Source organism: Anastrepha ludens, chromosome 6, assembly GCF_028408465.1.
Source record: "Anastrepha ludens isolate Willacy chromosome 6, idAnaLude1.1, whole genome shotgun sequence".
NCBI lineage: Eukaryota > Metazoa > Arthropoda > Insecta > Diptera > Tephritidae > Anastrepha > Anastrepha ludens.
The window spans coordinates 54,513,189-54,528,041 of record NC_071502.1 but is presented as its reverse complement, the minus strand read 5'-3'; the positions used below and the strand labels follow the sequence as shown (position 1 = coordinate 54,528,041).

Here is a 14,853-nt window from a genome sequence, read left to right as displayed (position 1 = left end):
AAGTTTGAAGCCGCCACACATAGCGTTTAATTTTGACAACTTTTTTGCATACGATATTGAGAATTTTCTTCCATACAAAAAACAAAAAAAAATGTCAAAAATCTACGAGAGTTTTGAACCAATTGAAATTTGCATTTTGTTATACAAATATTTGTTTTTTATGACAATTTTCTTAAACTGCTAAAAATTCTCAAATAAAAGTTGGAAAGTCGAAGCAAATATTTTTTTATTATTTTTTTTTTTAACTTTATGAAAATTTAACGAGTTTCTAGAAATATTTTGGGTATGTAGATGTATGACCCATTCAATTTTAGTACAATATTGTGCAGTTTAGAAATAGTTAAAAAATTCTCTTTAAGTTTTGTTGTTGTTGTAGCAGCATAAACATTCCCCATACTTGCATACGGTGACAGTCGTTGGCCGGATATAAATCCGTGTCGTTTCGGTAACGTAGAACCGACTGTCGTGGAAACGGTTTAAGTTTTGATAACCTTTTTATTGAGGTGCATTTTATTTCTTACAACGAATGCTGGAAACTTTTTTAGTCGGACGTAAATATAGGTTGTTCCGGTAGCGCACAACCGATTGGCGGCGAAGAAATATAGCCGGTATTTTGGAATTGCTTGCAGACTTTCTAACTTTAAACAACTTTAGTTCTAGCCCCTTGTTGGGTATTAAGCCACGAACAAGCCCATTTTACTATGGCGACAGTTTTTTTTAGGTTATCGAAGCAAAAAGAAACAGTAGACTAATTCTTTTTCAGTATAAATTCAACAATTTATTAAAAAAAAAACAAAGAATATCTTTTATATACGAATATCTGCAAACATATATTCATATAATATATATACATATAAATGTGTACCTAAATTTCACCATATAAACTTACGCTACGCTATGCAGAAAATCACACATCAGTTGGTTTATAAATTAGACTTGAGGAAAGGTTTGAGCACTGTATGGAATGATTTCGGCACTGGCTGCTGATTCAATGGGCTCTGCTTGGCCAAATCGAATAGACGCTCATAGACATTGCCATCATATGCGCCTAACGCCGAGCTCAAAGAGCGATCGTGGAAGTCAAAACCATCGACAATTGGTACAGCATCAGGACGCAATTTCTTCAAAACAGTCTCAAGACGAGTTTGAAGCGCGCGCAATTCAACTTCACTCAAACTGATGCACTGCAAAGACAAAGCGATGCGATTAGAGTAGGATCGTAGAAGGCAAGAAAAAATGTGTATCCACCTGTAGTATATCACTCAAATGACGTAGCGCTGTATGCACTAAGTATAGTTCCAAAAGATTCTGCAGCACTCTATTGAAAGCAGCAGAATGCTCAGCAGCTTCGGGACCCGTAACATGAGCTAGGAATGTGGCGGCGACAAAAGAACGGCCATGTAACTACAGAAAGTTGATTAAATAAAATAATTATGTTGAAGTCATTAAAATTATTGTAAGTAAACTTAGAGCACAGACACACACACACCTCTGCTGCTTTCGTTAGTTCAATGCCGGTATGGTTGGCCGCCTCTCCCTCGGTTTGGCCTTGCTTCAGACGCTGCGACATATTCTCGAAAGCCAAGCGCACCTTACTGCAAGTAAATAAAGTTTCAGTTAGTATTGCAGTGAATCAACCTCTTGCAACAGTTAACCTACTTTGCTGCCGCATACTGTATCGCCGCAACAATATTCGCCCATTCGCCTGTCCATCGACCGAAAGTTTTACCTTGTGCCGGTGCGGTCAAATAACTTGCTGTCGGTGTTAATGATTTGCCTTCGCTAGCCGCGCGCCATGACTTCATGAGGAAGCGTCCAACTTGCAGCAGTAGCACCGTATTCTCACCCTCATAAGTGCAGGCCGCTGCTGCAGATGCGACGATCACATGCATATTGGCAGAGGTCAAGTAGCCGTGACCGCCACAGGCCATTCGTAGACGTTCGGCTCCCGCACTAGAGTCGGAGCTGCAGAGCGCTTTCAGAGCGCACGCCAGGTTGTGCAATTCCGGTAGACGTGTGAAATCGCTGCGTTCAATGCCGGCATAGGTTTCATGATACAAGGCCCATAAAGATTTTGCAGAGAGTTGGTAAGCGATAGCAGTTGCAATTTCGGGTAAGATTTTCAGCTGTTGTGTCACATGATCTAAAATTTGTGGCTCCCTCTCATTGGGATTGATCGGACTCTGACGGCGCACAGCTGAGTAGCGTGTTGCTATTGTAGCTGCCATAGCGAGAAGGGTTGCGTTATTTTGCGTTATCGCACAACGCATCATCACCATCGAGAAGTATAACAGCACAGAAGTGGGACTCTCAACGAATGTGCCATCAGGCAATACTTTAGCATTGCGCATTAGCATATTAGTGCGTGGTATGTGAACATTTTTCAAGCCCAAGAAGCCGTTACTTACGCCATAGAAACCCATTTTGTGCCCAATTTCACCGATATCAACACCTGGCAAAGGCATATGTGTTTCCTCGTCGCGCAACTCCACGAAGAACATTTGCACACCCTTCGGCTCGTTGTCAATGTAGAGCTGTGCCACCAGCAGGCAAAAGTTGCTGCAGTGACCCACTGTTGGTGAAGATTAATTACTAAAAAGAAGAAAGAAATACTTAAAAATATGGCGGTTCTGCACTCACATCCACCAGGCCACCATTTATATGCACTCAACGTCGGTGTATTCAGCACAAATTCGTCCTTGACACGATCGTAATCAGCACGCGTCTCCAGCCCACGCAGGAATGTGCCATGACCCAATTCGGTTTGCGTATAAGTGCCACAGATTTCGAAATTCTCCACGCGCTTACCAAAACGTTCCCACTGTTCGTCAGTCGCATGCATCTTAATCGCGTCAACCACCATAGCAAACTGCACACCAAATGGGTTGCCGCCGGGCATGGCACCCCAAATCGCAGAGGTCCCATAAAGTTTGCTGCAATTGTTAATTGAAGTATAGATTTTAGTAGCGCTGCTAGACACAGCTGGGAGTTATTTCTTACGGCCATATATCATTGCCGCCGGGATTGATACGGTCCTGCATGGCACGCAGCTTTTTCGCTACGTCAAGTGATTGCTTCAATGCTATTTCGCTGATTTCCTCATGAGATTTATAGTGCAACAGTGTATTGTGAGTGGTCATGTCATTAAATATTTCTTGTTCTAAAAAGGACAGGTGTTTGCACAGTTAAAAATTGAAATGGATTAGATTAGATGGATATATTATGTCTCGATTATCGAATAATTTCGTACAATTAAAAAAACTGTAATGAAAAATGATACAATATCTAATTCTGATTTAATACGAGTATTTTCTCTACTTGGATATCAAGTCTTGCTATATACTAATAAATTTCATTATTGCGTTTTTGACGATACCAAGGTATTCTAAAAATTAATTTGGCGACCACAAATACCTATTATGATACCCAGAAAAGAAATATTTTTCAAGTACAATGCCAGTCTAAGATATTCAGACAGATTTTCTAGCGAAATTAGCTGGTACTTCAAAATTCAATAAACCAAAATCCATTTGTGGGGTTCCCAAAGCACACATAAAGGAAGTTATCATAGACTGGGAAGACGGTGAATTCATACGACATTGGATGGAGTTTGTAGGACGGAGGCAGGCTCAATAATACTTCTGTTCAAAAGAGTATAAAATAGGTTCCTAAATCAGGATACGAACTCTTACTGGATACTAAGTATATGGGACATTGCAGTCTTCGTAGTTACAAAACTAAAATTAGTAGAAACAAACGTCTTTTTTGGGAACTGTATGTTAAAACTGCAGAGCGCACTCTCTGCGAATGTGCACCTCTTTGAAGACAAAGACTCATAAATCTAGGTGATGCGACACTAAATCCATTGGTGATATGGTGAATTCGTCAAAATTCCCAAATTAGAGGCTTGCGTACAACGAGACTATTCTTAAATTGTATATACTCAATGAGAGCTGATGCGGCAAAAATCGTTTGTTTTCCAGATTTTAGTAAAATTCACAATTTTTGTGCTATGAGTAGGTGTTCTAGTGTTTTACTCAACTTGTCAACACAATAAACCCAGAGAGACTTGAACGTTGCTCTGGAATCACCAGTGCCTGTTTTATGCTTTAGTTATCTATGTTCTGAACCATAATGTACAGAATACAGAAGAGTGGCCAATATCAAACCGTTAGCCGGCCCCCACGATTTTGAAGGAGGCAGATGATTTGCTGATGTCCGTCTCCGTCTGAACAACGACTGAACGCCATGTGAAATTATTGAGCAGAACTCATCTGCGGAATCCTTTACGAAGCGGCGGCCGAAGTTACTCTCAAAATTTTGCTTCAGATGGCCAAACCAAATGATCAATCATTCTTGGCATCAGCTCTTATTGTAGATATTTTTTTGTTGTAATTTTTTTTTTACAGCCAACTTTTTTCGATCTATTCTCTATTTTATTTCTTTCCTAGTCTTTCTAACCTAACTTCATTGTTGTTTACGGCTAAGTTACGCCCATTGTTTTAACTCAATCTGCGTAATCTTTGAGTCTATCATTCTTTATACTAACTGACAGTAATCAAAATTTTATAATGTGCAAAGTAAACGATTCCAAACTATGGAAGTATGTAGCAATGATGATGGAATACAAGGTTGCGCCTTCCGAACTCGGTGTGTCGTCAGACTGCATGAATAAACAAACAAAATGCGAAGAGGCAGAGTAGACGAAATCAATAGAAATTACCAAACACAAGAAATTACACGTTCCGTATAAAAACGCAAAAACAACTGCATTCAATGCAAATCTCACAAATCACAATATTATCAAGCTATTCACTGAATTTTCACAAACATGTAAATTTTCTTTCTTTTGTTTATTTTGTTGGTTTGTTTTGTATTGGAGCGGAGCCTGACATCTGACTTGTCAAAATTGCGAAAAATAAAATAACTGTTTTGGAAAGACGCCACCTTCAGTATTCAATTCGCATTAATAATTTAATCTGGGCGGGCTTGATGGTTGTCAGAAGTATAGGAAAGATGTTCGCGGGCTACGATAAATGCGTCACTCCTGAAACTTCCCAATTAGTTTTATTTCACATAAGATGAACGCAGAAAATTATGTAGGGGTCTTGGATAATGTTTTATTGAATTTCGCCGCAGAATTTCATGGTGAGTCTTGGACGTATCAACAGGACAATGATCCAATCCACAACGGTAAGCATGAAAAGGAGTTTTTGCGTCGAAAAATATTCCTGTGCTGAAGAAGAGAACCTCTGCAGCATACTAAGACAGCACGTTTATAAAGGCGGACGCCAAATTAATAGCCTAAGGCTCCTTAAAAAACTTGTTCAAGAAGAATTGGCCAAAGTCGACCTTTGCATTCTTCAGTCAGTAGTAAATTACATGCCACTATGACTACTATCAGTTGCAATAAATAACGGAGGACATATGTATGTACAAGTTCTTAAATATTATATTAAAGGGCTGAAATAAATTCTTTAACGTCTTTCATTCTTACGTTTATTGTCTTCCCTTATGCCCAAAGGTAAAAAGATTTATTATTATTTTATTACATACAAAAATTTTTGTTCAGTATCCCATATAGCTATGTACATATTTCGCTTAGTGTAATGCCAGCAATTTTGGGGCGAAAAATTATTTACAATACATTGCTAACTTATACATAGATATGTACATATTTGAGGGCTTATTGCCCAAATACAAAATCTGAAATTATTAGGTATTTTTCTATATCAATATTTTCTTATCTAATATTTTTCTAAAAAGCTTTGTGGTTTAGTCTGTTGTCGGGCCCGAAAATATAATAATACATTCACAAGATTTGTCTTCCAGACGAAATCGAATTCGTGGATAACCGGGCTACTATGAGAATAGCTGCAATTGATAAGAAGCCAATATAGCTGTTAATACTCCAAGCTGTCGCGTTCCGTTTTTACCCTAACCCATTCCCGCCCGCTGTACTTTATAAAGTACAGCAAATTGGGATTTTTTCCGAGATTTTTTAAGGGCACACTTTAATCGATTTCGATTAAGTTGGCAACCCTGCGGTTAGTTGATAGTCCAATCTAAGCCGTTAATTTTTTTTACCGTTATTGGACTGACATTATGTCATTTGTGATGTGTCAAAGTCACTCAGTTACAAAAAGTTTTGATCTTTTAAGAGGTGTGTGTCTGTGAAGTGAGAAAAAAGTAAACTGTGACTATTTAAATATATTTGTTTATTAAAAACGTGTATAGAAAAGCATTAGAAAGAATACTACAAACAAGATTTTTGCGGTAAATTCAGTTTTATTTATTTTTCTACCCGCCAAAGTTTGGTGTACTTTAAAAAGTACAGCCGGCGTATATGGTATACATTTTTTGTTTTTTCTCCACGGAATTTAGAAATGACTTTCCGTGGCAAAAATAGCTTCCGAGGTCTTCAGGAAGCAGTTAATGCTCTTTTGTGTGATGATGATGAAGGTAATGATGAAATCATTCCGGATTTGGTCATCATTCCTCCGGAGCTCGACCAACTAACTGACACGGAAGAGTTTGATGAAGATAATTTAAAAGACAATATGATGCCGACAGATGTGCCCGGACATATTGAACTAGACATTGTTGAGGATATGATTGATTGCAATAAATCGACGGCCTCTGCATCAGCTGCAGTGATAGACTCAACACTAGATGGATCATCAACTTCTGCGGCAGCATCGCGATCAATTTCAGAGAAATACCTATCTATAGGTAATAAGTTGGCAATTGCTTTTTACTCGTCATACAAATTATACATAATCCCTTGTTTTTTACTTTCCTTTTACAGATACCCGAAATTGTAAATGGCTCAGAAAAGAGCCAAGGTATAATTTCGAGTACAATGACAGTGCTTATGTTGAAACATTTGAGACAACAAAGGAAAGTTTTGATGAGCACACACCAAATATGATTTTTAAAGAGTTTTTAACGGATGAAATAGTTCAATACATGTGTGACCAAACCATGTTATACGCACGCTCCGATAAAAACAATCGAAACTTTACAATTGACGGGGAGGAGATGAGAATATTTATAGGTATCTTGTTTTTAACCGGTTACCATGAGATACCAACTGAGCGTTCGTACTGGTCACTTGACGAGGATCTTGGACTCAATATTGTTTCAGAAGCCATGTCAAGAAATCGCTTTCTCGAAATAAAAAAATATCTGCATCTTGCAGACAACAAAGAAATATATAATTCTACAGACAAAATGTTTAAGGTTAGACCACTAATGACTATGTTGATTGCACGTTTTCAGCAATTCGGTTATTTTCCCTCAAATTTATCAATTGATGAATCAATGATAAAGTACTTCGGCAAGCACTCAGCAAAACAATTTATAAGAGGTAAACCCATACGGTTTGGTTTCAAGGCATGGATGCTAGCTAGCTCTTCCGGGTATTGTTATGATTTGGATGTTTATTGTGGAAAAAATACGTCCGAAGCTCGAAATATTCCGCTAGGCGCAAGCGTTGTATTAAACTTTGTGGACAGGATTCCCAATCCCGAGAGACATGCAATTTTTTTCGACAACTATTTTACCACCCATTCCCTGATGAGACAGCTAGCAAACATGAAGTTCAAAGCAACTGGTACCGTTCGCGAAAACAGAATTTCAAATTGCAAGCTTGATGTCAACAAGACTTTCAAAAAGCGTTCCCGTGGAACTTACGATTATCGCTACGATACTTCCAACGATATCCTCGCAGTTAAGTGGGTAGACAATAGCGTTTGCTCGATGCTCACCAACTTTGATACAATAACACCTGTGAATTATGTTAAGCGCTGGTCTCGCGAGAGTCAAAGCAAGATCAACGTTCCACAACCAAATTTATATGCCACTTACAATAAACATATGGGTGGCGTCGATAATATAGACCAAAATGTAAATGCCTATCGTATAGCACTGAAGGGAAAGAAATGGTGGTGGGTAATTTTCACTTATCTCCTTGATTTGACCATGACAAATGCTTGGAAGTTTTATGTATCACTCAATAACAAAAACGATAAATTTAATACACAACTGCAATTCAGGCGTGCAATTGTACGGAAATATTTGATAGAAGGCAAATCACCGGTCTCTAGGAAAAGGCGTGCACCTTCTTCATCTGTTGAAAGAAACACCCATGGCCCTATTCCACAAAAAAATGACTCGCAATTGCGTTGCGTCGTATGCCATCAACGCACAATTTGGTCATGCGCCATGTGCAGAAAAACCCTTTGCATAAAAAGAGATTGTTTCGCTCAATACCACACATAATATCTAAAACTATTTCTTTTTTCCTTTATTTATGAGATTTTCAATGTTAATAAACAGATATGGACTCGTAAGTGTAAGCACATTCTGTAAATTTATGTTTTAATAAAAATAAAACCGTTTGTTTGGCAAATCCCACTTTTAGTTTTTGAAATGAAAAAATGTATATACTAACGCCCGCTGTACTTTAAAAAGTACAGGCTAGGAAATGGGCGTGGCATGAAAAAAAAATTTTTAAAAATCATTTTTTGCATCTAAAGGTCAAAAGTAACTGGTGTATGAAAAATCATGACAATCGGTCCACGGGTTCTGTACCCGGGCGATAATGGGCTAATCAATAAACTTTGGAACTTTGATTTTTATCTAGTAAGTATAATGCTGATTTTTTTTAGGCAATTTAATAAAAGTGCAAAGTCATCTAATTTCCATCAAAGAGAAAAAATTTTGCTCAGTCAATATTCAAGACGCGGTGACAAAGAAGCAAGAAAGTCCGCTTGCACTCTGTTCATGCTATGTGCAAATACAGGTATTACAACTTATCACATTTAATATTCACACACCTACAAGTTTAAAAATGGTCAAAGTTCAACAACTCAACAAAAATAAAATATTTTTACCCAATTCTCTTTTGAAGCGTAGCTTCTCAGCGCCTCCATGCCACCAGCGGCTAAACTCATCTATACGAAAGCTGGCCGCATGACGTTCCCTTTGCAGATCGGGATTAACGGTGTGTGGTATCGTTTGCTTTCGAGCAGGCATTTTTCACTTTAATTTTTAGTAAAAGTTCAAGGATTACAAACAAAAAATAAACCAAACAAATTTTTAGGATAAAAGTGTCTAATTGGTTTCACTAATTGTTAAACACTGAACTTTCTCTGCGAACGATAGCGCACTGACTGATTGCCATACTCTTCGGTGGCCAACTCTTAAGAACTGCGACTGATTTGTTGAGCGCTTAAAAGCTCTGAGTGATCAATCAAAGAGAATACGAGTATCTACAGGTGCTGTTTTGGTGTAATAAATAGGCTGAGGTGGATGAAGGGCGCAAAAAAAGCGTGCTTACTCTGAGCTAATAACAATAAACAATAGCGAAAAGCACATTGATAACACAATACATATATACATACATATCTACTTATTCATATATGATGGATGTTTTGACTTTATGGTCTGTAGGAAATTCAAGCCCTTGTTGAATATATGTATTGTATATCCACTGAATGATAGAATACAAGATTGCGTCTTCCGAGTTCGCCGTGTCGTAAGAGCCCATGAAAAAACAAGCAAAAGGAAGGGAAATTACTTGTCTGTGAAGAAGAAGAGTATGCGAAAGCAATAGAAACAACCAAACACAAGAAATTATACGCGCAGACACATATTTTCATGCCACGACGTCTTCCATATAACAACGCAAACAAGCTGCATTTGAAGGCTTTATATTAATTTGTGATTTCACAATTTAATACACGGCACTTCATTTTCATTAGTTTGATTAGTTTATGGGGAACGCCACTGTGAAAATTCAAAAAATCGAATTTTTTTTGCATAAATTGTTAGTATAACTACTCAAGAAAATGTGGTAAAAATTGTATGTGCACTTAAGTGAGCGCCCGTCGGATCGGGCCCATAGCGCTTACGATACGATGCTTTATTTCAAACGCGTTTTTTCTCGAAACTCCTTTTTTTGACACAGTGGCAACGATTTCTCGAAGACTAATTAACCGATTTTAATTTTCTTTTTTTCAAAATTTTTGTTATACCATTGGCTATCCTTTTTTTGACACGGTGGCAACGATTTCTCGAAGACTAATTAACCGATTTTAATTTTCTTTTTTTCAAAATTTTTGTTATACCATTGGCTATCGTTGTACGTAGCCGATTTTCAAAATTTTGAAAATAACTATTTGTTCAAATCATCACCATTTTGTCAAAAAAAAAAAAAAACTGCTACGTACAACGATAGCCATAATAGTAATATAGATTAATGAAATTTTTTGTTTTTTGATTTCAGATGATTATTCATTGCTGTATCGCTGCCACCAGATTATGTCATTTTTTTTAACTCGTTACGTTTATTTACATAAATTTGTCAATTTTCAATATTTTTTAATACAAATTTACGTCAACATAGTTTAATACATATATAATAAATTGCCTTTCGTCCGATCCTCGAATAATTTTTCCTACTTACAAAAAAAAATTGCCAAAAATCAACCTTTTTTTTGACCCCCACTGTGGCGTTCCCCCTTAGATCTTACAAATCACAATACTACCAAGCCATGCACTCAATTTTCACAACCATGTAATTTCTCCTACTTTTGTTTGTTTTGTTCATTTGTTTTGATGGCGAAGAGAGCTGACGTCAGACTTGTCAAAATCGCGAAAAATAAAGTTATTGTTTTCAAATGGCACCACCTTAGATACTCAATTCGCCTTAAGTAGACACTGTGTACGCAGACTTTTCAAAAGCATTCGACAAGACTAAGATTTAGTTTCCAAATTGAGGGTCTTAGGATTTCACTCCACTCTTTTAAAGTGGGTTATTTCCTCACGTAAATGTATTGTTATTGTTGTTGGTGTATGATTCATTTATTTCGTTGCGACCTCTGTTCCCCATAGGAAAGTAACTCGGCCCCCTATTATAATTCCTATTAATACAATAATATTTCCAGTTGTTTTAGTAACTCACATTTTCTTTTGTATGCTGATGATTTAAAGGTATACAAGTACTTCAATCTGATTTAGATGACGTCCTTCCATGGTGTAAAAGAAATGAGTTAAGTATAAGTAGAATATAAGAAAGTAATTTCAGGTTTCTTATTCGAAATTTTATTCTGCTGGAGTGGCAGTCTTTGGCCGGATCGTTCCGGTAATGTCCAACAGCCGTGGAAACGAAATCAGTACTTGCTCTCAGTACTTGCTTTTATTCGACTCTTCAATTCATTTGATCCATATACTCGATAGACCTCATTTGTGCGTTCAAAGTTAAAGTATACATATATATATAATTGGCGCGTACACCCTTTTTTTTTGGTGTTTGGCCAAGCTTCTCCTCCTATTTGTGGCTTGCTTCTTGATGTTGTTCCACAAAGTTAGAATATGCTGCCTTTATTTGGGTACCATATTGTGTCATTTTAGTTGGCTTGAATGTGTCCAGAAAATCTTTGTCCCTCATGCTTTGCGTTCTTTGCATTTCATTGATCCAATTCCATCTCAAAATTGTCGATGCTTGTTCTATACCCTAAAATCGCTTGATAGTAGAAGGACTTCCTCGCTTTCGTTACGATTTAATAAGTGGGCCGATTGACTCCCCATCGTTATTCGAGAAAATTTAATTCAAATGCGAAATCATGATACTCGTATTTTCTAGATTTCTAGAACTTTGAGAGAATTTAATTCGCCTTCGAATACTGTTGGATTTGATTTTTCTTTCATAAAATACTATTTCTAATAATAATACTACTAAATGAATTAATTTGTTTAGCTACTTCATTTATTCATTTAACTAGTTTTCAAAAGAGATTATCTTACATCTAAGATCTATAAAAATTGAATAAATTCCCGAATTCACTCATTTTCCAAATTTTAGTAGCCATTATTAGTAGCAAACGCAAAGAAATACCATCCCCCATAACTAAAACCATTAAACTACCACACAAACCTCCTAGATTATATAACATAAAACCAACTGGCTGTCAGACTAAGTATAGTTAAATATTTATCATCAAAACATTGTTTAATTAACCAATCTACTCTTATAAATGTAACCAAAGCTCTTTTAGTGTCCAAAATTGATTTTGGTCTCCCGATATATGGCAATTGTGCGAGGAGCAACATTAAGCTTCTGTATTCCCCATATCATACGGCCGTTAGCAGGAGCATACGCGCGTTTCCAAAATCTCCGATAAAATTCGTATTAGTTGAAGCTGGATTACCGTCAATAGAAGAAAGATTTGATGCATGTCTCATGAAACTCATTCCAAAGTTATTTCTGTGCAACAACAACACTTTATATGAAACAGTGTTAACCGAACTTCAGCGGCAAAAACGCCAAAACAGAAATCAACAATTGGACTTATCATCGACTTGGCTAAAGAACTTGGCATACACTCACCAGTAATCTCAGAAAAAGAAGACTTCCCGCCCTGGCACATAAACAAATCTTTTTTCATCTTGGAACTAGAAAAATTCAATAAAAGTGGCACTAGCCCAATAACCTATCAACGCTTATTTTCAGAGTTCACTAACCCTCTACTTGGCGAATGGAACATGATATTTTCTGATGGATCAAAAACTGAGACAAGTACATCCTTCGCAGTCGTGGATTCTTCGTGGAACACTGTCTTAGCAGGCATCCTTCCCCATTTTGCCTCTGTTTACACAGCTGAAGCCACAGCAATCCTGAATGGGCTAATTTCTGTTGAAAACTCAAATCGTAAAACAATTATATGCACGGACAGCAGATCAACAATAGCGTCAATACTGAATATAAGAAATAAAACGTATGTTATTTCCCGAATTCGCAACAAACTGATCGGCAATAACAACAACATAAAATTAATGTGGGTACCAGGCCACGCAGGCATTAAAGGGAACGAAATAGCGGACGAACGAGCTAAATTGGCCACCATGGAACCGCTCAAAACATTTAACAAGTTTTCGAAAAAAGACTTCAATAAATATGTAGTCAATCACCTGTATCAAAAACAATTGGTTACATGGGGATCTACACAGCACCAATACACTACATTTAATCCAAACAGGCTAAAACCAGAGTATCCATCTTACTGCCGTTGCAATGATGTGAAAATGTTTGTTCGGCTACGGCTTGGGCACACGATTGCAAGCTACTCCTATATATTCAACAGAACTAACCGGCCAAACTGCCAGCACTGCCCTACATCACCACTAACATCAAATCATCTTCTCGACAACTGCACACAATTTTCCACAGTAAGGAGCAATATTTTTGGGGACCAAATCCCATCATCACTATTAAAAAATATATGCTACGAAAATATTATAAAAATGTCAGATTACTTAGCACAAACCGATTTAAAGAAACTTATTTAACTAATTTACCATGACTTTACCTAGCTTGCCTGTAATTAAATCATAATTCTTTTTATAACAAATCAGATAGCCGAAGGTCCTGGCAGCCAGTGATCCTATTCTCGTGTTAAAATAATTATATTATTATACCACGTTTGTAAATAAATAAATAATAATAATAAAACCAATTCTATGCTTTCTAAAAAATGCTAACAAACCTTAGAAAATACACCAAATATAAATCCAGTACTAGCATTTCTAATTAAATAATTCTAAATATGCCTATTTTCTCGCTTCTACAGTAATCAAAACTCACTATTCATTAAAGTGCTTTTTTAAGACTAATACTTTCGACGGCGGCCCCCGTAGCCGTATGGGTTCTTGCGTAACTACTATTTTGAAGTGCGTAGGTTAAAATTTTCGTGCACGAAACACCGAAGTGATAGAACACGTGTTTTTCTAATAACGGTCGCCCCTCGGTAGGCAATGGCAAATCTCAATGTATTTCTGCCATGAAAAAATTCCTCAGTTGGCTTAAATCTGTAGGTACCTTCATGTGGATGAGGAGCTCGGCCAAACACCCAAAAAAAGGTGTTAGCTCCAATTATGCATATACTTATTTATAAATATGTAACCACTTTCGATAGGGATATCTGTCAAATTAGCTGCCCAAGTACAGACTTTTCGATTTTTTATCAAATCATCATAGATTGACTTAAAGCCAACAATCGTTACAAATAAAGGTGATTCAATTCACGTTCACTATTCCTTCTGAACTCTCTCTGTATATTGTCATCTTGAGGCAAGAAAGGTAGAATACAAAGTTACTCACATTGAAGTTAAAAATGAGCACAACTTTGCAGAAACATAATTGTAGAAGAGGTAAATGCGAGAGAAAGAACAGCTGAGTATCAAAACAGCCACTTTCTGTACACAAAACTAAAAAATTCGGTTAGGTTAATGTAAAAACAAAAGTAAGAGAATATATAAACAACGGCTCTTAACAAAAAATATAAATAAAACTTTGAAAATACTTCAGCCCAATACCTGATTCTGTCAAATTCAGTAGCGGTACCGTGATAATACTCAATATTCTGTATACGCTCAACAGTGGTTTTGAGAAAAGCTTTATGTTCCTTACATTCACACTACATGCAGCTGGTGCATCGAATGGAATGGCTAGAATATCCTTTGAAATGTATTATTATTAGTGAATGGGCGGAAAATCCACTGAAAGTTGAACTGGGTTTTTAACGATAAATTATCTTTTATCATTTTAATGTTGTTAATATTTATCAGTGTTGGAAAATATTATAATTATACTTTTTTACTATATTTCCAACTAAAAGATTCTTTAAATAAAAATAAATAATTGGCGCGTAAATCTCTGTTGGGTGTTTGGCCGAGCTCTTTTTCCTATTTGTGGTGTGCGTCTTCACGTTGTTCCACAAATGGAGAGACCCACAGTTTTAAGCCGACTCCGTAGGGCAAATATTCATAAGAAAATTTAATCTGGAATAT

General features: G+C 36.8%; 1 protein-coding gene across 1 annotated transcript; it reads right to left on the bottom strand.

Moving 5' to 3' along the window:
• Positions 1-752: 752 nt before the first annotated feature.
• LOC128866836 (probable peroxisomal acyl-coenzyme A oxidase 1) lies at positions 753-9,196 on the bottom strand. The gene is made up of 7 exons (XM_054107837.1): positions 8,898-9,196; positions 3,001-3,160; positions 2,641-2,933; positions 1,660-2,572; positions 1,490-1,595; positions 1,249-1,404; positions 753-1,184 (listed from the first exon to the last, which is right to left on the bottom strand). The coding sequence occupies exons 1-7, from the start codon at positions 9,037-9,039 to the stop codon at positions 924-926; spliced, it is 2,031 nt and encodes a 676-aa protein (XP_053963812.1). The 5' UTR covers positions 9,040-9,196; the 3' UTR covers positions 753-923.
• Positions 9,197-14,853: the final 5,657 nt, after the last annotated feature.

Bases quoted from the DNA above. Each gene is read 5' to 3' on its own strand.
- LOC128866836 (XM_054107837.1), bottom strand. From the start codon at position 9,039: ATGCCTGCTCGAAAGCAAACGATACCACACACCGTTAATCCCGATCTG. The intron at 2,573-2,640 runs GTGAGTGCAGAA...CTTCACCAACAG, and splicing joins TAAATGGTGGCCTGGTGGAT to TGGGTCACTGCAGCAACTTT. The intron at 1,405-1,489 runs GTGTGTGTGTGT...AACTTTCTGTAG, and splicing joins AACTAACGAAAGCAGCAGAG to TTACATGGCCGTTCTTTTGT.